The sequence below is a fragment of the Aptenodytes patagonicus genome, chromosome 7 (genome assembly GCF_965638725.1).
Source record: "Aptenodytes patagonicus chromosome 7, bAptPat1.pri.cur, whole genome shotgun sequence".
Taxonomy (NCBI): domain Eukaryota; kingdom Metazoa; phylum Chordata; class Aves; order Sphenisciformes; family Spheniscidae; genus Aptenodytes; species Aptenodytes patagonicus.
Window position 1 is genome coordinate 70,947,632 of NC_134955.1, and position 22,601 is coordinate 70,970,232.

At 41.8% G+C, this 22,601-nt stretch overlaps 1 protein-coding gene across 1 annotated transcript; it reads left to right on the forward strand.

The window, feature by feature from the left end:
* The first annotated feature begins 914 nt into the window (after nt 1–914).
* On the forward strand, nt 915–22,412 carry POLE2 (DNA polymerase epsilon 2, accessory subunit). Its single transcript, XM_076345808.1, has 19 exons — nt 915–995; nt 3,126–3,226; nt 5,571–5,646; nt 7,088–7,165; nt 8,398–8,491; nt 10,504–10,578; nt 11,768–11,851; nt 12,417–12,473; nt 12,872–12,920; nt 13,942–14,014; nt 14,602–14,774; nt 16,945–17,034; nt 17,238–17,292; nt 18,498–18,557; nt 18,655–18,732; nt 19,145–19,253; nt 21,031–21,207; nt 21,328–21,395; nt 22,233–22,412. Exons 1-19 carry the CDS (start codon nt 928–930, stop codon nt 22,249–22,251), a joined length of 1,584 nt encoding a protein of 527 aa, XP_076201923.1. The 5' UTR covers nt 915–927; the 3' UTR covers nt 22,252–22,412.
* The last annotated feature ends 189 nt before the right edge of the window (nt 22,413–22,601 follow it).

The window sequence follows — 22,601 nt, forward strand, 5'->3', positions numbered from 1 at the left end:
CCGGGTAGGACAGTTACTGTCAGCGTGTAAGAGCGTAAGAGAAAGGACCAGGGTCCCCGTGCACCCTTCCAGCTAGGAAAGAGCCCTACAAAGTAGTAGTTAAAGGAAAGGCAGAGTTACGAAAGGTATTCACAACGAAGCAACCGACTGCAGAACTACAGCGGGCTGCCAACAGCCCCGACGAGGGCTGGTGAACCTTAGGAGAGACCGATCAAACGAGTGAGATGAAGAATGGGAGAGAAACATCCCATGCCATCTAACAGACTAAAGACATCAACGGGTGAAAACAAGGCTCAGTCACAGGAGTACAAGCAAGACTGATTCACAGCCGGCCATATTTGATGGACGTTTTATGGTGGGTAAAACTGAAGCTGGAGAGACTCCGGACTACTGGAGGTGCAGTGCTGCCTGCGCCAGGGCCTACGAGGAAAGAAAAGGAGGCAGAAGTATCGTGAGCTACATTGCCTGTAAGGCAACAAAACAATACCGTGGGTAATTGTATTGGGTAACTCGTGTCAACCGCGGCAAGTGTGTTTGGCGTCTTTAGCGTTATCTTCCTTTTTTGTTGTGAAATTCACTAAAGAACAACTGTGCCTTAACTCAGGTGGGCAGCATGGCACAAAACGGTGCCGCTCCCGGGGCGGGCGACGTGGCAGCCATCCCTTCTTCCACGACGTCGGAAAACACGAGGCACCGACACCGCCCGCCCTGAGCCTGGGGATCTCTCCTGCTCCCGCGGGCACACAGCAAGGCCGCCGGGGGGCCGCCAGCCGGCCCGCGCTCCCGAATGGGCGTACCTCAGCCCCACGGTTCTCCACGCGGAGGCCCGAGGGGCGCGGCGGGGCCGTCCCGGAGCCTCCGCCCGCCGCGGGGCAGGGCCAGGGCGGCGGGGGCGGCGCGGCCGCCGTTTGGCGCCAACCTCCCGCCATGGAGCCGGAGCGGCTTCGGCGCCGCCTGGGCTCCGCGTTCCGGCTGCGGGGGCTCCTGCTGCGGGCGTGAGTAGCGCCGGGAGAGTGGCGGGGGGCGCGGCGGATCGGCCCGCCCGGGGCCGGCCCGCCGGGACAAGCTGCCCGGGCCGGGCCCCCCGGGCCGGTCCCCGCTCCGCCCGGGGGGGTCTTCTCATACTTTCCCTCAAGGCCACTTCCCGCTTTCGGGGCGCGCCCCAGGGTCTCGCGTTGTGGGATTTGGTCAGGGACGGGCCCGCACCCCCCCGCATCGCCTTCTCGGGGATGTGGTAACGCCTTTCCCTCCTCTTCCTCGCCCCCGCACTGAGAGGCCTTCGGAGTCTCTCCTCCGAAGCCCTGTTGTTTCGCCTGTCGTGCTGCTGTGGGCCTCTTCCATCCGTCTCCACCCGTGACCCGACCCACTGCAGCGCCTGCCGCGGGTTTAGGTAGCGCCAAAAGCCGCCCTTGGTCGCCCCTTGGTACCCTCCCCGATGGTGGTGCTGGATGTTTTGTTGGGTTTTTTTTTGTCTGCCGCTGTCTCTGACAACTCTGGGCTCTCTTTCCTGAGTTGCACTTGGCAGTTCTGTGTTCACCATTTCTTACTAGAGGAAGAAATGGCATTTCCAAAGGTACATAATAACGTGTATTAGAGATCGCAAGGTCAAAGAAAAGTGATTTCTGCTTGCAGTGTGTCATGATTGAAGGTGTCATGATTTATAAGAGTGCCTGGGGCTCCGTTGCTCATATTTTTCCTTTCAAGATCATGCGTTAATATTAGTTCCATTTTGTTTCTGGTGTGGATGGGATGTGATTATTTTGGACAATGTCCTGGCAATTTCATTAGTGAGAAGTCCAAGTTCAGAGCTCCCAACTCCCACAGTTAAATGAACTGAGACATTTTGAAGGTCAGGCTGTTAACCAAAATGCCAGTTTTGATTGGCCGACATATGACATTAATAATAAAGTTGTTATCTTTAACTGCAAGACTGCAGTGCAAGGAAGAAGTGGATTTCTAATTCTCATATTATTTAGCATTAAAATAACTCCAATCTCAGAGATACTGATAAACTGGAGCGGGTCCTGCAGAGGGCTGTTAAGGTGGTCATGGGCTGGAGCTCGTGGTGTGTAAGGGAAGCAGGAAGAGCTGGGTTTGCTCAGTCTGCAGAAAAGAGGGTAAAGATGATCCAACTGCCTAATGGGGACTTAGCGAGAAGGAGCCAACAGGGACTTAGCGAGAAGGAGTCAATGCACAGAGAAGGGGTGAGAGGCAGCAGGCACAGATTGTGACAGAAGAAATCCCACTTGTCCAGTTCTAGTCACCTTGGTTCAAGAGAGCCATTAAAAAAATGGAGAGGGTCTAGCGGAGGACCACCAAGATGATTAGACTTGATGTGGAAAAAATGCAAAGGATTTGGGTTTATTCAGCCTCAGGAAGGGAAGGCTCGGGAGGATCTAATCCCAATCTTCCTAAAAGGTGGTTATAGAGAAGACAGAGGTACTTTCTTAGGGATGCACAGTGACAGGGCAAGAGGCAATGGGCACAAGCTTAAAATAAAATCTTCGCTGTCAGAACAATTAAACTTTGGAGTAGGTTGACTAGAGAGTGATGGGATCTCCCTCACTGGAAATACTCAAGACTTGGCTCGATGGGGCCCTGGATGGCGTAATCTAAGTCCCTGGTTTCAGTAGGAGGTTGGACCCGATGGTCTCCAGAGGTCCCTTCTAATGTGGACTTTCCTATAATCCTATGAAAAAGTTGTTCACAAGGGGAGTAGTTACGCACCAGGACAGGGCCACGAGAGGCTGAGAGATCTCCATCCTTGGAGATGTTCACAATTTGACTGAACAGTGCTGTGAGCAATGTGACTGGCCTATTAGAGCAGAAAGCTGGACCAGGAGACCTTAGAGGTCCCTTCTGACATGTGTCTTTCTATGATTGCATGAAGATGAGGTTCTCTGTACCTGCTTCTTGATTGAAAATCTATCCTCGATGTTTTCAATCCTGATGATTTTTTTTCTTTGACTTAAACTAGTGCAGTATTAGGCAGTACTAATTATTTCTACTTTTTTAATCACAAGCCGTTTAGTGATTATGTGCACATCTGCCAAAATTGGTATAGTTTATATACACTGTATTGAATATTAATTCCTTTTTGAGCTGACTTTCTTCATTGGAATTAGGGATGCTCTAAAGTATCTTACCGAAGCTCTTCAGTCCATCGATGAAGTAGAACTTGACGATGTAATTGAAAATGTCATTGATGCCGTTGAAAAACAGCCTTGTAAGTAAACAATTTCTTTTTCTTAAGCTTGCTAAGTTTACCTTGCGCTCACAATGTTAGTTAGACAAAGACAGAGTTACTGGCGGCGTATGCACTAAGGTGTCATTCTAGTCTACTGGGTTGATAAAGATAAATGTATTTGTTGACATTTTGTTTTGTTAAATGCTGAAGTTTGTAATGTCAGCAAAAGATAGTATAATTTTGCCATTTAAAAAGTTGGCAGCCTGGTACCTCCTGACTTTTCCAAGAGTAGTGAAATTTTTCCATGCCAGTTACTAAAAGCACCTAGCTGAGTTTGTGTGGACATCTTTGCATCTGAAACTATAATTTTAAATCTTAAAATAAACCAAAGAAGTAATGAGAAATGAATTAACTTGTTATTCAGTAGTCCAGGTCCGGGAAAGGGTTAGGGTTGTTGGCAGCTATAATCTGAGGAGCCTAGCCGTGACTGCAGGAAAGAAACAGTTGCATTCCTTCATTCAGAGATCACTGCCCTCGCATCCAAGTGGAGTGGGAGATGCAAGTGCACCAGTATAGTGGTCCAGCATATTAACTTAAACCAGCTGTGGATGGAATTTAGCCATCACCTGGATGTTCTCTGAAGCGGCAAGGCAGATGCTGATGTTCTGTTATGCCAACCTGATCTCGTGATAGTAACATTGGGCAGAAGGTGCTGATAACAGTTGGGGCACTGTAGCAGTGGAGAAGCTGTACCTGCTTGGCATGTGAAAGTACATCAAATTCCATGAATTACTGGGTCCAAAAGTGCAATCCAGAAAACTCCTGGAAAATCCCATAAAAACATGTGACACTCAAAGAGCTGAGCTTTTCCTGGTAAAGTTCTTGCGACCCATTTGGTTCTGAGCATGCCTGAAACTCCATGATCTTGGCAGGGAGTATTTTGTCTGGGGACTACCTCCTGCTTAATTGGGACACTATGTCCTGAGGTACACAGATCCAGTGTCACTGCTCCTAAGCGCCATGAAAGGCATGGGGTAGTAGCTCAAAATACACCTGACACAATCTGACAGCACAAAACATAGGAGTTGTATCACCTTTAGTTAAAGAATGTGACTGATGGAGGTGGCACTGATGCCTGACATATGTGTGTTTACTGATCAGAGCTCATGAGAACTAGGAAACGGGCTCAATTCCAGTTTTTGGCCGAGGAGATTCAAATCCATATAAATGTGATCTAAAATAAATACTAGGCCTTAGATGAGTTCAGGAAACCTTCCCAGCCTATCCTATTTAAACTGAATTAAATCAAAGGTGGGCACATGCTTGCTTTGTAGTTTTACTAGAGCACAGACTACAGAAGTTACGGCTTTATGTTCTTACTCTAGCCATGGGATAACAGATCATAGCTGATCAAACAGGGAGTAAAAGCAGTTTGAAGAACTGGTCCTCATCTAGCATAAAGCCTGCTGGTGCAAATTAACACATCCACATTTTGAACAAATTTGAGTCTGTACAAGAAGCCACTGTAGTACATGCCGTCAGTGTACTCGCCAACACCGGTCTTTGTCCAGGGTGGAATTTTGTGCTGTAAATTCCCATATTGTCCAGCTAACGCCCGTGAGTTGTTTGAGGTTAGGGGTAGAGATGCAATTCAGACATGCTGGTCTCTTCTGTGATTCCTGCTAGCTCTCTTTGTGCCCCTTTTGCTCTGCTATTCATCACTGTCTTACAGGAGTTGTGATTTTACGTCCCCTGCCCTGAATAGGGAGCTCAGGGGCAGGTTTTCAGGTACTGGTTTCTGTTCCAGGAGCCCAGCAGTTAGGCTTGGAAATGCTGACCAAGTCCTTTTGTGAATCTGCATTGATTGGTCTTCCCTTTAAATTCACCAAAACATCAGTGTTCAGAAATATTTTTTAATTTCAATTATCAGTTTAAATCCATGAAGACAACAATGTGCCTATCTCCAGAATTGTGTTAAACTGTTTGAATACTTATTTATAACAGCAATCTGTGTGATAATGTTCTGGAACAAAATTAACCTCCAGAATGTGAAAGCTCAGATCTAACACATTTGTAGTATATTTGGCAGCTTTGCATAAACTATAATTGTCTTGTTCTCCATGTTTAGTGAATTAATGGTGGGCACAGTATGTGTGTGGGTTATTTTTTCACTAGAGACGTAGCCTTCTGGTAAGAATATTAAGTGATCCATTTGTAAAGAGAAAACAGCGCGTCATTAGCTTACTGAAAATATGCTTATTTGTTTAATATATTCCTCTGAGAAGACCGAACCATTTTTTGTAAAATATTTGAGACCTACTTACTTTCTTACTCACTACTTTCCATAGGCTGCAGTTTTAATCCTTTGAAATCTTCTTTTCAGTGTCATCTAATATGATTGAACAATCTACAGTGGAAGCAGCCGTCCAAGAATGTAGCCAGGCATCAGATGAAACTATGTACGGTGACAATTTTTTTTAATTTGAGGTTTATGGGAGTTGGTATGCATTGCTTTATTTCTTCTTGGGAAATAAATGTCAGGCATTTTCTGCAGTGCTACACATGCAGTAATTGCTTTGTGCTTTTGTCTTCCTGGTACTGCCTTTGAAGGTTAGTAATGTTCCTTCTTAGAAAATTTGTTCTCATGGATAGGCCTCCGGGGGATTCTAAATATAATGCTGACATTCTGGAATTAAAATGCTATGGTTATGTGTTACGTGCGATACAGGTTGAATATTAACCAATAAAATAAACCAATAGTTACAATGCAGAGAGAACTTGTTACTTCTGTTAATTTCTTTATTTCCTTTTTCTCTAGTTCAAAATTATCTAAGATTATTTTTGTGCCTTTCATAAGCTACTTCTTTTCTGAAAGCACTTGGAAAAGTTTTTCTCCATGGTGCTTGTTTCTGCTTTTTTGTATAGCAGGGCTGTTTTTTGAAAAGCGTGATTGATTTCACTCTCTGATAACAAAGTGGCGAGCAATTGCTTGAGTTTCTGAGAACTTTATTTGTGATTATGATGAATGTGTTTCCTTTAGTGTTTACATTGTGTATTGACATCGTAATGCAAAGCATGCAAATAAATGGTTTGCTAGGCATGTCAGTTAGATACTGTGATCCCACAGTTTCTCAGTATGAAGCAAATTTGTTTTATACTTTTCTCCTTGTCGTTGGAATCTTTATGATGCAGATGGTTTGAGTGTGACTTTTCTTTGTGTCGCTTTATATACTTAATGTATTTTTTGCTCCAGAAGTGAAGAGAAATCTGTATGCACAGATTCTCAGTACAGAGTCCTGAAGGGAAAAGCTCTACAGATCACAGGGCCCACCTGTACAACTCTCTTGAATTATGTTGCAGAAAGCTTGAAGGCAAAGTTTTGTAAGAAATGAACTCTGAAGCCTAAGACATCAGTGTCTGACAGGCAGTGATGGTTGTCCTGTGCTTGTAAGCCTTAGTGAAGGTTCACGGGATAATTTTATCTACTCTGATGAATTTGATCCACTTACAGTAAGAGGGAAGCGAGAGGCATCAGAAGAGAGAGCTGAACCAGTGAATATAATGGGATGTATCAACTCGGTTAATAGTCTGAAGAGTTGTGCGTGTCCATTGTTTGAACCTATTCACATTAACCGTGCCAAGGCTGTTCTCCTATCAAAAAAGATAGCAGAGGATGGTAAGGGAAGGAGATGCACCCCTCTCTCATTTCAAAATGAACTTTGAAGAGTTTCCTTTTTTGAATTAGAAGATGCAGTAGTATCCAATAGGTAGAGTGATGCAGGAGAAACGGTGATAACGCAGCGTGATAGTGAATAAAATGAATATAATTTTATTCAACATGTTTTGTTACTGTTTGTTTCATCCACTTCAGATAATGTTGTAAATGTATTCTTATTTCAGAGAAAATGTTTTCAACATTATTGGAGCCTTTGATATTCCACGTTATATTTATAATTCAGAAAGAAAGAAGTTTCTACCGTAAGTCTTGCATATTTTAAGCTTCAACCACTTCTTGTTTTAAGAAAAAAGCCTCATTTCTATATGGTTGAAAGTCTGTTTTCTAATCTTTCCCTCTCGGGTCTGCTCATTTCAAGCCTGAGTGAGAAAGTGAGATGATTTTGTTTCTTAGTCTCTAAAGAGCTAGTCAGACTCTATGATAAATGCTGGCTCATAAATAAATGTGCCATTGGGTTTTTCCTAGGCTGGTAGGATGAAACTGAAATGGGGACCTGTATCTCCTGTGGCAGTGTATTCTGTGCTGCCTATGAGGTTACTGGCTCTGAAACTTTGGTGGCTATCAGATAGTAAAATGTCCAACCATGTTTATGCCATCTAATGAATAAAAGAGACAGTAAGGCTAAGGACATATGTCACTAAATGTAGTTTGATGGGTTTTTTTTCCACATTTGGCTGTTTACTTTTTTTTTAAATAAATTTGGTCTGTCTGTTGTATGTATTTATTTCTTAGACTGTAGTTTGTAACTCCCTGAAGCCCTGGGGGATTTCTAAGGAGAGCTACAAAAGCTAAAAAAGAAAAATTAGGAGCAACTGCTGATTCCAGCGGTTGGAGAAAGGAAGAAATAATTGGAGGAATTGGTTGTAAATATTTTGCTAGCTAAAGAATTTACCTTTAACAGCAAGCAGCCCAGACTGCTGAGCCAAAAAAAGGCCGTGCTTTTAAAAAGCTTGAAGTGATGTTAGCTGAGGAATGGATAGTGGTGTACATTGTGAGGGGTTGCAGCGACCTCCATGTAATGTGCAATTCATATTCTAGCCTTGGTCCATGATTCTGCCAGTCCAGCAAAAGCAGTCCGTGTGTTTGCAGTAGGAGTTTAATTCCAGTGCCGCTTTCTAGCTTTCCAGGCTATTGGCAGCAGAGAACTCCACGAAGACAATCTGCTAAGCAAGAGGAAGAAAATACTCTTGTTCATGACCACTTAAAAGACTGCTTTTTTAAAAACTGATTCCTGCAGAGTCCCATTCAGGTGGAAAGATAAATCTCAAGGCCTGTGAGTTAGAGGGAAATTAAATGGATGTAGCCTTCAAAATGCAGAAACACAGGATCCCTAGCAGAAATCTTCCTCATTGAGTAAATAAATTATGCAGTAGTGTTATAGCTTTTGCAGCCTCCTACAACTTTTAGATCAATAGGTCATTTTTGTGTGTGGAATGTACCTTTTTTAATCTTGATTGTGTTAAACTTCTTGCAGTCTGTCAATGACCAACTTCCCTGTACCAAATTTATTTGGAACTGCCAGAGATAAGGCGGAGTTGTTTCGTGAACGCTACTGCATCTTACAACAGGTCAGAAAAAGTTTTGCTTTGTTTAACAAAATACACAAAATGTTGGTTTTGATATTCTTACATGTACAACAGTGCTTTGCATTGAGGTGCTTTTGTGAAGTACAGTTTAAATAAAATCTGAATAAGAACAGGATCTGTACTAAGGTTTAGCAGTCTTCTCAACTGTCACCATACAGCATGATGGATTCGTGTGTTTCTGCATTTTAGCATCATGTTGTAAGAAGGGATTATGGTTTTTTACATGTGTCTTTCTCTTTTCCCTCCTGTAGTCTGGCTCTGTGCTATGTTTGATTAGTATGTCATTGTATGTGGTGTTTATTGAGATAATACAAACCCGAAGCCCCGGGAAGCTCTCATTCAGGCTCTCCTTGAAGCATTGAAACTCGCTTCCGGTTTAGTTAATTTATTATTTTTCCAGTTTTCAAAATGCCCAGAGAGAGCCAGCCACCCCTTGCCACCTCTTGGTGGCACATGCATCTTGTCTTGTGTTGTGAGCAACTTCAGAACAGGATTCCCCAACACGACTTGCTCTGCACCACCATGACAGTAGCTGCAGGTACTGACAGCAGCTGTAGGTAGTGGCTCTGGACCAGGCTGTGCACACAGCCAGAAAGAGTCAGTCTCTCAGCACTCGCTGTCTGATTATCCCTCAGAACAGGGTCACAACCCTGTTCTTTCCTTTCTTCCACTCACCCAGTAAGTTGGGATCCAGCCCCATGTCACCTGCCTGCTTACTGCGTGCTGTGCTCTGCCCTGCCTCTGTCGTGCAGCCCAGCGGGAGCAGTGATGGGATGGGGAGTGAGTTGCTGATCAGATGACTTGGTAGCTGTTTTTCGGGTGTCTGCACTAACTGCAGTGGACTGATCCACCGCACAGATCCCGCTCGGTGCTGGCAGGTACTGCACAAACCTAACTGCCCGTGCGCAACCCTGGCCTGAAGTGTGAGCAAAGTGCCTGGACACAGGCAGACAGTGAGCACGGCTTTTTGCCTGTGCTGCCCCACAGGCAGCCGGGAGGCACCCAGCTGCCTGCGTAAACTGCTTGTCCTTTGGACCGTGTGGCAGTTGCACGCACAGGGTCAGATACCCCAGAGCAGCAACAACTCTCTTATCAACCAGGGGATTTGCTGCCACTAGGAGTATGTGTACTGCAATTTGGGAACCTCTGCTCTGGAAGACCAGTTAACCATTAACTGAAGAAGCTTTAGTTCATACAAACAGTGATCAGGATTGGTGAAACCTGCTGGAATTGGCATACTCACACAAAACAGCAGCAGAAGGTTTCCATAGGGTATATCCTGAAGCCTCCTTTTCCTAGACTGTATTGTGCTATTGCATCTCTTTGCCTGATGGTTTCACATAGACTCTCTGTTGTACAGGTTTTGTGTTTGGTTGTCATACATACTCCTTTCCGACCTCCAGAAAAGTGAAGGTTCAGGTCACTATGTGGGTGAGGGCTGCTGATAGGAATTACTGCGTGTGTTACATGGGCTGGTAGCGATGGGTTTGTTTCAAGGGGAGGCTTTCAGACTGCATGAAAAACAGTGAAAGAGGCGGAAATTTCTACAATGTATTTTCTTCACGCTCTCTGCAGTTTATCTGTTAGTGTAGCTTGCTCCGGTTATTAAAAAAAAAAAAAAATTGCTTACTTTTAATAGGCCCTGCCCTGAAGAGATAACCTGCTCTTTTCCACATAGTGAGCATTTAATACAGTTTACCTTCCCTTGCTCTCTCACCCCTTCCTTCCAGGTAGTCAGAAATAACTTCTTTTAAAAGCATTACAGGTGCTTTGCTGTTACTTTTTGGGCTTAGTTTTATTGTCCAGTATTATTGATCATCTATTTCTTAGAAGCAAATTCTTGTCAAAAGAACTGATTATGCTCGACAAATTAAACGTTGCTGGATAAAATAGAGAACTTTAAAAAGTATTTTGTATAGTGGTTGTAATGAACTGGCTTTTTGACAGTGCTCATTTGTTTTTAAACTGGATTACTTCAATTTTGGTTTCTGCAGAGGACTCACAGGCATGAGTTGTTTACTCCTTCAGCAGTTGCTGCTCATCCTGATGATAGTAGGAGCAAATTCCAGGTAAAAAATCTGGGTTTTTTTCTTGCAAAGGGAACTGTACTTGTGTTACACTTTAATGCAGTAATAGTTCTCCAGTGACATTTTAGTTTTACTTCCAATATGGGTAATCAGTGGAAATGAGTTATTTTCCATCATTTTTAGCCTATGTGTCAAAAATGCAGTTATTTGGCTCAGATCAGCATGATGACCAGCCACTCAAAAGCAGCTATGAAGTGCAAGAGAAAAGTGGCTTCCTGAGGTGGAAGGGCATTAGCTGGTCAGCTTATTACACTTTGCTTCCCACTGCTTGGGGATACTTTCCCTGCTGCTTTCTTTCATAAGCACTAAATTCACTAACCTACAATTGAGTAAGGTCATAACTTTAGTCTGTTCTGTTCCAATCTCAGCTTTCTCATATTAAATGGTCTCGCACGTATTTTTAAAAAAAGATGAACGTGTGTGTGTATCACTGGGTACCAAATAACAGCTCTTGCTTTGCTCAACTTTCCTGTTTCTCCCTGTTCAGAGCATGCCATCATGTAGAAAAAAGCAGCTGACCTTAGCTGAGTCGGGCCTGCATCTCCATCCAGGCTTTATAGGCATCTTTCTCCCTTGACTGCTTCCTATCCTCCCTTGTCAGCAGTGGCAAATGCATTGCTTATGCTGGTGTTGTGGGAGGATTCTCTCTCTTAACTGCAGCTTGACAGACCAAACTAAGTTTGTGCAGAAACCGCAGACAGCATGCTATGTGATGTCACCTGCATTACTCTGGAGTGTTCTCTGTCATCCATCTCAGGTTCTTCGATTGAAATAATTAGTGTTGCTGTATGGGTGCAGGCTGGCCCTGTGGTTCAGATTGGATCATGCTGAGGATCCAATTACTACAACTGACATTCTTAGGCAAGAGCAGAAATTGCTCCTTGTTCTTTTCAGTTTTAATGCACTTGTAAGGAAAATAATTACAATAAATATTTACTTGCTAAGCAGTTCTTTATGCTAGCAGCCATTATTGGAAATATTTTCCTAAACTGTGCTACATTTGACATTCAGAAATGTGTCCCTGATTTTTGTAATGAGCCTGAATTCTCTCATAGCTCATTTGTGTATTTATGTAAACACGTGCTGTGTGGTGCTTTGCCTTGGTTGCTTAAGAATAGGTATATGGAGAGTTTGATTTAATTTTTATGTGATTTTTTGCCTTTGGTTACAGCTTAAAACAATAGAAACTCTATTGGGCAATGCAGCTAAAGTGGGAGAAGTGATTGTGCTTGGGATGATAACTCAGCTCAAGGAGGTAGGTTGCTTTTTATCGTGGAGTATCTAGGTCGCCATTCATTCAGTGTTATATTAGAAAGTGAGAAGGCTTAAATATATCACCACTTTATCCTGTCATATAAGTCAGTGGCAGAACTCACATCAATGTCAGTGGCGCAAGATGCATTCCCTAAGAAGAGGCTTTTCCACAAGCAGCTGATGCTAGTGTGTGAGGGAAGATGTCTTTCTCTTCTCAATACAGAATTTTCTAACGCTTTATGTCAGCAACCAGAACCAGTTACATTTTCTAGGCATGCCCCTTCTTGAAATGCTGGAGCTTCCAATGACTGTGTTTGGACTTGCCATTGCATTGGACTGTGACTGGGGGTGTGTGTGCACCAGCAATCCAAACTGCAGCAGCTGAAAGGGAAGGTGCTAAGATACACTTACTATAAACTACGCTGTTTTCAGTTCTGTCAGTGTGTTCTAAGCTTACAATATTAAAACTGGCTAAATTATTTCTAAGTGCTGATTGATAGATGCTTTGATTGAAGCATTTATGTGTTTGGGTATATTTTGCTTTATTAATTAATCCTGTTTTTTAGGGGAAATTTTTCCTAGAAGACCCTACAGGAGTCGTCCAGCTAGACCTTAGTAAAGCAATATCCTTTTTCTGTGATGTAAGAGTTGAAGAAATTTCCTATAGACCTGGAGAATTTCAGATGGAATAATAAATCAATACTGACCATTAAAAATTACGCGTTGAGAATTGCAGCTCTGACTTTTTCCTTCTTTTCAAATCACTTGGTTGCTGCAGCTCAGGGCCCTTTCACAGAGACTGTTAGGACTAGGTTAGTATTCCTCCTAGCATGTGTTCCTGTTTGTGGGCTGTTGATGAGCTTACCTGCTCAGCTACCAGGTGATTGCCTAGCTCTTAAGGCAGCCTGTGAACTGTCAGTAGTGTCCAAATGTATCACACCACCTGGAAAGCAAACTTTGGCTAAAGAACTAGTTTAAGAGTCCTGATGTAAGAAAAATATATTTCTTAACCTTTCTGTACCAGTTCCACAGTGGTTTATATACTGAATCATGCTTTGTTTTGGCAGAAGGTAAAGCAGACTATTTTTTTTAGCTTGTAATAAATTACTCTGTTAATGGCTGTTGCTGCAGTTACATGTCTGCCAGATGTGGCTGAACAGACAAGTCTCATATTGATGAGGCTTGACCATAAGCTGAGTTTGTGACTGCGATTTTTGGCCATAAGCCTTTCCGGTTACTTCGTGGGCTCTGGAGGCAGAGAACGGAGCTCTGCGAAATTTGTGGTTTTCAGCGATGTCGGTGGGATGTGAGCATCTGTAGCAGCTTTGAGGATTGGCCTTAGTTAGCCTGGCTCCAACATGCTTGGAGGACATATGACTAGATTAGGAAGACAGGCTAGAATAACCAAACAGTATGATTTAACAATCTGAAAATGCTGCTTTCTGTTGGCAAAGCTTTGGTCCTTCAGAGGCTTTGGTGAGTCTTCTCATTAAGACGATGCAAGGGCTTGCAGTTTTGAAGCCTTGGACATGTTTTAGCAAAATTACGGTCATTTCTGTTTGTAGGATATTACTCTGTGCAATATACGTAATCCCAGTCTATTTTCTAATAATGTATTTTATGTTTAAAATTTGTAAAATAAACTAAATAGAAGTCAAGACCAAGAATGATAGTGGGGACAAGTATCACCCTATTACTTCTGTCCCTCTAACAGGTGGGACAGTTCTCGAGAATGGGTGCCGTTTGATGGAGACTCTTCTGGGGCAGGGCCGGCAAAAATGATTCCTGTTCCCCTACATTCTTACTTGGTTGGGTTGAGAAGGTTGTTTATGTGGCTGTGCAGCAAATCCATTCAAAGAAGTGTCTGGGGTAAAAAAATAGTTGGGTTTCTTTCTCAGCCTTTTTTTCAGCCAGTTAGTTCCCTGGTCTGGTTCACCACTAAAAAGCACAGGGACTGGTGCTATCACAAGAGAGGGATTGATGGAGGCTGGGACTAGCTACGCAGCACAGCTGCCAACTGTCTGACTAATGTCTAGGACATGATGTTGTTAGAAAAGCTAAAGGTTATTTTGTTGTTCAAAAATCTCTTAGGTTGGTATGAAGATGAAGTTTTTCATGTGAATGCTTTTGGATTTCCGCCTACTGAGCCTTCTGCTACCACTAGGTATAAAACTGACTTTCAGCAGCCTCACTCCGTATTTTGTTATGGGTTTCTAAGTAAGCGCATTATTATTTTATAATTTCTGTGACATTAAAGTGTGCTATTCTTCCCCCTCCCCAAATACTTCAAAATAAATACAATTTTAAGGAAGCAATTCTGGGACTTGCTGGTCTACTTGGACCAGTACTAAAGCCTGTAGCGTTAGCAGAAAAACCCTTCCAAAGGCCGTTGGGTTCTGCATATAATAACAATTGGGATCTAAGCCCTTCTCAATTGCAGAACTAGATAACTATTACGTGAGAGTAAGAAATTCCTTGTTGCTCAGGGAATGGATGGGGGGGAGAACCGAGGATAAATATTACCCTGAGATGATCTGTTAAATTATGGCAGGGCAGCGCCCCTGCTTTATATCCAGGTGACTGCCATTTCTCTTCCTTGGTTTCTCTGTGAAGTACTAGATGATTATTGATGCCATCTGAGCTATCTATCATAATAATAATAATAATTAAAATGGCTTAAGTGAGTCATAATCAAAACTACTAACTATTTGGGAAGAAAACAGAACTAACTTGAATATTTTAATGATGTAGAGCCTTCTATGGGAATGTAAACTTCTTTGGAGGGCCTTCTTCAGCTTCAGTAAAGGCTTCTGCAAAACTAAAGCAGCTGGAGGATGAAAATGAAGATGCCATGTTTGTATTTCTTTCTGATGTATGGCTGGACCAAGCAGAAGTACTGGAAAAGCTTCACACAATGTTTTTGGGTAGGTGAGAACTGCTTTGACTCTGAGCCTTGTTTTAAAGAATTTTTACCATACTCCTTAGTCCTTAGCAGCATTTACGGGTGGAGTTGGCAAGTGCAGCAAGGCAGTCTGATGGCTAGCTAGTCCTTGATCCCCAGCTGTGTCCCCTCCTTGGCATGGGCTGGGAAGTCTGACCCCATGGTGAGCTAATTCAGGGAATAGCCCAGCAGAAAACTGATTGCCTTTGTTGGAGAATTACTTTTATGCTGGTGTAGCTTTGTGAACTCTTCATCGTGTGGTTGCTCACGTGAGCATCCCTGTCCAGGCAGGGGAAGCTGGACAGCGTACAACGTGACAGCAAGACTGTCAGTTTTTTGGATCTTTTCTAGGATCTGCTAAGTGTTAGGCCAACTTTATTGCCAAAATGTGATCTAAATGTGCTCTTTTGTGAAATAGTGGTTTGGTTACCTTTTTTTCGGAAGTATACTTTTAAACGAAAAAGTTAGGCAACGATTTTCGAGAGTCTTGTTATTCGTGTATTGTGCATTTTTGATGAACTTCCATTTTGAGAAAGCTAGAATAAGCCCAACTGTTGCTTTTTTTTTTTTTTTGGTAGGATCCCATTGAATCCAAGCCCAAAGCCAGTGAAGTCTCACTCTAATTTTAGTGACAGCTATTTGCATTTCATGGTTGCTATTATATTTCTTTTGGATCTTTCTCTAACAGTTTTAAAAATTGGATTGTATTATATTTTTGCAAGCTGATACTTCCGGTTCATAAATCACTTCGTACTAATATTGTTTTGGACAGTAGCCATTTTATGTGCTGTGACAAGAATGTTTTCCTTGCTCGTGAAAGTTCTTCCTAGGCTTAGTTTAAAGAAAACTTCTTACTTCATTGGAGATGAGCAGTCCCTCGAATGCTTTCTGGTTCTACCAGTGAAAAAATGTCAGTTACTCTTAAAATATGAACTGTTTCTTCCACGCATCATTACATTAGTAATGTTGACAACATTTGGATAGCAAGCATCTGTGAGATCTGTGAATTGCTTCTTTGTATTCCAGAGCACTTTTGGAACAGCTTGTCCTGTCTGTCTTAGGTAGAATGGAAGTGTGAGAGGGTGGCTGCTTTAAAAACAAGCAACATAAAATTAAGGGTGGGAAACTGCTACTCCCTTAAAGAAAATTGGACACAAATTACCACACTCATCCAGAAGTTATGAAACCAATTCGCTATCTTGATCAAAGTTGGCAAGATTCTTGAAGCAAACTGAACTTGACCTAAGATAGTGTCTGCTGAAGTAATAAAGGGACTTCAGTCAGTGAGGTTAATATACTGAACTCAGCTGGCAAAGACGCATACATTGCATTTACTATTTTGAGACTTTTTTTAATAGGCAAGTAATAAGCTTCATAGTTATAAACTAAAAATAATAGCTGAGTGGAATAGCAAGGAAAAAACATTGATGAGCCATTTCTCTGGTATAAACAATTCTGTCCTACTTACCAACTGGATTGAAAAATAGTGAAGTAAATCCAAGTCTGGTACTGCATGTTAGGAAAATGGAGAGTAACCTGGAGCATGAGATGAATGCCTGAGTAGATGTTTTTATTTTTCTTTTAGGGATGGGAATCGGGTTTCTTTTTTCACTCTTTTTTTTATAAAGCATGTGTTTCTGGGTGATTAGTGATAATTGTGAGGATTCATCAGATTCTTAAAATGCTCAGGCAATTCCAGTTACTGTTCCTTTATAATGCCAAAGAGCAAATTAAACGTTGGTAGAGCCCTTGAAATGGAATGGTGCATGGAGGTTAACAGTAATCCATTGCTACCTACTTGCTATTATTCTCTTTAAGGAAAGAGTGCATTTTTTAAATTGTATTATTTATTATAATTATACTTTGTGTAATTATATGACTGGGTCAGTAGTCAGTTGGATACACAGAAACAATATTGCTGGAACTGCGCCTGTAAATAACAGAGGGCTCCCTTGAAGTGACATTTGTACATTGCCATCATCCTTTTTAAGCTAACAAAAGCCTGTATCAAGAAAATAGTTCAGGTGTATTAATAGCAGCAGAGCCTGAAGTGCTGTTTCAGTTTCTGCCTTTCGTGGACTGGACTGGAGGCTGAATGATGACAGATACTGAAGTGAATGGATGTTATACTCACAGATACTCTGTTTTCCCAGGTTATTCCTCTGCACCTCCAACCTGCTTTTTCTTTTGTGGAAATTTTTCATCTGCACCATATGGAAAAAATCAGATTCAGTCACTGAAAGGTGGGGAAGTCTTTGTATACAGTTGGACATGTATATTAAATTAAAATAATGGTGGCAAAACAAATTAAGAGAGCAGAAAAAATACCCTTATTTTCTAAGTGAGACATTTTTTAATGTATTGAAGTATAGGGGTGATTCATATAATCTGTGTTTATTGTCTAACCAGGTGTTGTATCATAGATTTTTTTTTTCCCTGACTCTAGGTTCTTTGAAGGCTCTTGCAGATATTATTTGTGAATATCCCAGCATTCATAAAAGGTACACAGCAAAGTGCTATGAAAAGGGAAATGTGTTTATTTTGTGAAACCTTTGCTTTAATTACTTTAAGAAACTAACAGATACCATGTTTTCTCATTATTGTGAGCCAGCTATGATCAGATAGAAAGCTGGTCTTGCAACAGGCCTGTAAGTTTGTTTTGGGAGCGGTGTAAGGTTTTGATTTTATCTAAAATAGCTTGGTCATGGAAGCTGCTAGAGTGAACAAAAGTGAAACTGCCTCTCCTGGGAACATTTTCCACATGGATGAAACATGGCCCATGATTCCCCAAAAGTGCTATTTGAGTGAGCCCTTTTTCTCCCTGGAATTCCCTTGAAATCAGCAGGGTTCTGCCCAAGCAGTGCTGCTTTATAAACTGACATTGAAGTCTTGATGCTGCTACGAGCACCTACAGGCTTTCTGTACCAGCCCCAGAAAGTGTCATCTGAAACACTGACTGCTGCCTACGTGGAGGCATCTCATTTCTATCTTGTCCATTCTTGCATACACAGTTCTCCACGGCTGTTCGTTTGAGAACTAACCAAAGCAACGCAGTCCTGCAAAGCAATCTTTTATTTATCCCCTCTTGTGTCCCTGCTCTGTGGGAGCCCCATTCCAGGCCTGGAGGACTAAGTCCCTTTTACAGAGATTTGAATATACAAAGGGAAGTGAAACAGGGAGACAGCCAGGCTTATCCCTTCTGGCTTCCGATCTTCGAATTCCTAACAGTAGCCCCTAAGTAGAGCTAATTCCTAGAATGGGCCCCAAAAGCGGGAAAGGCCACAGCCTGCAGCTCTTGAGCTCTGTGTGAGATGTAAGCAAAGGTATCATCTCCTGTACTGATCCTCCGTCCTGTGTCCCGGTGGGGCTTTCTTGGTGTGCCGCTGCCAGATTATCTGGGGTCCCTGCATGAGATCCTGGAGCCCATTACCACCGAGTCCTGAGCCAGGCTGCACAACCTGGTCAGTCAGTCCCCCTTGCACAGTGAACGGTTTTTAAGGTTTCTTCCACTTTAGTGAGGAGTGGATATGTATCTTATGCCTTAGCCGTGATTTATGTGGTTCATAAGGCCAGGAAGAGCTGTCATCTCTGCCCCAGAATAGGTTATTTATTTGCATGCATCTGTGGGGTAACGGCAGTATGTAACCAATGTTTAGATAATTCTAGGATCATTTTGTATAAAAGTGATACGTTGAACTTTTTACAGTAGTCGATTTGTGTTTGTTCCTGGCCCCGAAGACCCTGGTCCTGGTTCTATTTTACCAAGGTCAGTTTGCTTCGCTTTTTCAAATTTTGGAATTTTGCGTTAAATAGTTAAAGAAGGTAAGAGTCTTGGTTGATACATCTGTTGCTATTTATTTTAGACCTCCCCTGGCTGAAAATATTACTGAGGAATTCAGACAGCTGGTGCCATTTTCAGTTTTCACCACAAATCCCTGCAGGTGACAGTGTAACTTACTGCTATTTTCCATGTTGTTGTTTTTTTTTTAACTGAATGACTAATTTATGTGCAGATGTAATTTTCAAAAATTACAAATTTTGGAAAAATTTGTCTTAAATTTTTCAAATTATTAGAATTCCTCACTTGCATTAATTGTAACTAGTTTTAAATACATTAATACATAAATAAATTAGTGATGAAAGGAAGTAGTGCTAAAAGTTTGATAGCGAGTATCAAAAGCATCATGTTTTTTCTGAATCTGGGGAGAAAGAAGGGAAGATGGGAAAGTATTCTTTTAATTGAAATGTGCTTTTTCATTTTGCTATATTAGAGGGAGATCAACTTTATAATGCAGCTCCCTATCTTTTAGTTTCATCTCAATTTATTTAATTTCATTAATGTTTTCCATTTAGGATTCAATATTGCACCCAAGAGATAATTATCTTTCGTGAAGATTTGGTAAACAAAATGTGCAGAAACTGTGTCCGCTTCCCTAGCAGCAACATGGATATTCCCAACCACGTGAGTGAGTTGTGTTCAGCACTTCTTGCTAAGATCTCCTTGACTTCTTTTTTTTAATCAGCAGGTCTGCATTTAGGGTGCTCTGATCTGCATTCTCACGACATGTTGCAAGAGTAACCAAGAGGGATTGTAAGAAGGATCTATACATTTAGCATTAGTACCTTCGTTTCCGTCTTGACAGTAAAATAACTGAAACCATGATGCTGATTGATGGCATTGAGTCATTCTGACTGTCCTGCTGCAGGTGCCCTTGAACGCAGAACTTCGTAACAGCTGACTCTTGGTGTATGTGCACCAGCAATGAATGTCGTACCAAGAAACATTGATTCCTAAAGGCAAAGTTTAATACAAATTACCTTTTTTTTAAGATTTGATCAATTAACCAGTGACATTTGCAGTAAAGCAGCATGTCACTTTTCCGAAAGGTCATCTGCTGCTTCTGCCTTTTCACTTGAAGTCTTAATCCTGCTTTTGAGACATGGCCACAGCGCTCTGAGTTATGATTCTAGTTAATGAATGCACAGCAGCAGTTGATGTGACTTACTGATATAATTGAATGAGAATGATCCAGGCAGCACTGGCTCATTGCAGTGATGGATGGAGTCTGTTTCTATTTATTTTATAGGGTTTTGTTTGTTTGTTTGACTCAGAAACTTCTTTTAGCTCTTTCTTCCTTTGCTCCATCACGACAGTGCTCAGTTTCCTTGTGAACATAGGGAAGCCATTGTGGACACTGATGCACCTTGCTTTTGGTGTGCACGTTTGCATACACGTATGTGTACGCTGCCGGCCACCACTTCCCTGTACTCATACACGGCTTTCTCATGCTTGGAAGGGAAAGAATCATGAAGGAAATGTAGAATTATGTATTGCAACACTTTCTGCAGGTAAGAGTATTGGGTTGCTTTTGCATACTTCAATTTTTCTCTGCCTTTTCTGCCTGTCATTAGCTTTTTAATTCAGCCATCGGCGTAAAAAGATGAATGAAAGAGGGAAATTTTGTTACTAACATGAGATTGAATTAATAGTGGCTTTAGGCCTCGGACAGTATTAGTGGAATAACTGGGCCTTTGCTTGGTACATCATTTTCTTTCAACAGCAGACCCTTCCACCAAGTTGCTGTAGTGGTTTTGGCCCTTTGGGGAAAACGGAGCCTAATGGCACCTACGTGGTGGATTAGAGATAATAAAAGCTTTCGAGGGGCTTGAGGAGAGAGTTTCAGGAACCAAAATACCCTGGATGGAATTTACCAAGTGAAAAAGCAAATGAAAGGGGGCAGCTGGTGTCTGGAGCAGGGCAGCTCTGAGAACAGCCAAAGGAATTGAAATCATTTGGGAATCGAATGATTTCCCCAGTTCAGGGAAAAGACTCTGTTTAAGTGTGGGTCATGTGGTTAACCGGCACTGCGAGGAAAGCCACGAGGGGAAAAAAAACCCACAGAAGTTATGGCAGTGTTGGTACTTCCTGGAGGAACAGGTAAGCAGATTCTACAGTTTGCTGGAGAGTCTGATCGATGAAATAGTTTTGACATCTTCAAATATTGGCTGATATGTTTTAGAAAGGACTTTGTGTATTTAAAAAAAACCCAACACAACAAACCACACAGCAGCTGACTGTTCTAGGGGAGTTGCTGCTTTACTCTAGAAATCGCTAATAATCGGAAATACACAAAAAATATTTCCAGGTTCAAAGCTTCTCTATTAACAGGGCATCAGCATCTGCAGGAACGAGTTTGACTTGTAGAAAATGGCTCAAACTATTTATGTTTATTTTGCAGTTTGTAAAGACTGTATTATCACAAGGACATCTGACGCCACTTCCGCTGTACGTTAGCCCTGTGTACTGGGCCTATGACTACTCCCTGAGGGTGTATCCTGTGCCAGATATGCTCGTCATTGCAGATAAATACGACCCATTCACTGTCACCAACACTGACTGTCTTTGCATAAATCCTGTAAGATTTCCTTATGCTTTACCAAAATAAGAAGGGGGTGCAGTCACATCCAGGTGTGTCTCTTACTATTTGTACAGTATTTTACTTAGACAAGCGTGGTATATTCATTTTTCTTTACAGGGTTCATTTCCAAGAAGTGGATTTTCATTCAAGGTATTCTACCCCTCCAACAAGACAGTTGAAGACAGGTAAATATATTCAGTTTCTCATTTAAAAGGAAGTACCTTCTTATTTGCTGACTTTCTGATTATCAGGAGAACACAGAAAATCGGTTATATAAACAGAGTGAATGTTCTAGCAGTTTAACATAGACTTACGCTTCATACTTAGCAGTGTAAGAAATCCAAACGCCCAGAACTAAAATAATAAATTTAGAAATTAGTCAAATAACAATGATGAGAAGCATGATCCAAAAGTAAAAGGAAAGATAGACTGTACTATATGATTTTCAATAATTGAGACCCAATTGGGAAACAGATTCGTTTCTGGAGATGATGCTTGTTACATAGGTTAATTACACTTAGGAACAATTCTTGCTTCATTTTGTGATCATCGTCAAGCCCGGAAGCCACTTTCATGCTTTGATTTAATGTATTTTAAACCTGTACTTACTCATTCCGACTGTGGTCTTCCAATGCCTGGAAGAAAGGCCAGCTGCAACAGCAAAAAGTATGAAAGGGCTTACGACTGTGATGAAAAGTTGCCTGTTTGAAATAACGATGGCAGAACCCAATGGGAAAAGCGCAGTTGCCTTGCCTGATTCAGTGTCATGCCTCGTGGCAGAGGTTGCGTTTGTCTCAAACGGGGGCGTGTAACACCCCCCACCCTCCCAAGGGAATTGCTACTACATCGACCCATGTAACCTTTACTTGAATATAGAAAATATCGCACCATGAGATGCTTTAGGTCTTTAAATAGTTCAGAACTTTATCAAGTCTTTCATAAATCAAGGAATAGAATAATACGTTATTTATTGTGAAGTTGCTTTTTAAAAACTACATACTGTTTTTGTTTGGTATTTTCAGCAAGCTTCAGGGTCTCTGAATTTCTGCGAGACTGCAAAAAGGGAGTGAGCCTTTGTAAAGCCAACTAGCACTCATTTGAGATGGATTGATTTTTATGATGTATCACGGACTGTTTATAATAAATGTCAAAGCCAAAAATGGTGTATTTTGTACACAAATAAACTTTTACAGGAAACGATACTGGTGTTAATTTAGTGAAATGTAGAGTCACGGTGAAGATTAATTGGCAAAGCATAATAAAAGAAGGCAACTGGAGGAACCAGAAGCACGTATATCAAACAGGAAATATCTAGCTTTTAAAAAAAGAAGTTAAAGATAGGGAGAACTTTGTCTTTCACCACGCTGAGTTGAACTGATAGCTAGTTATCT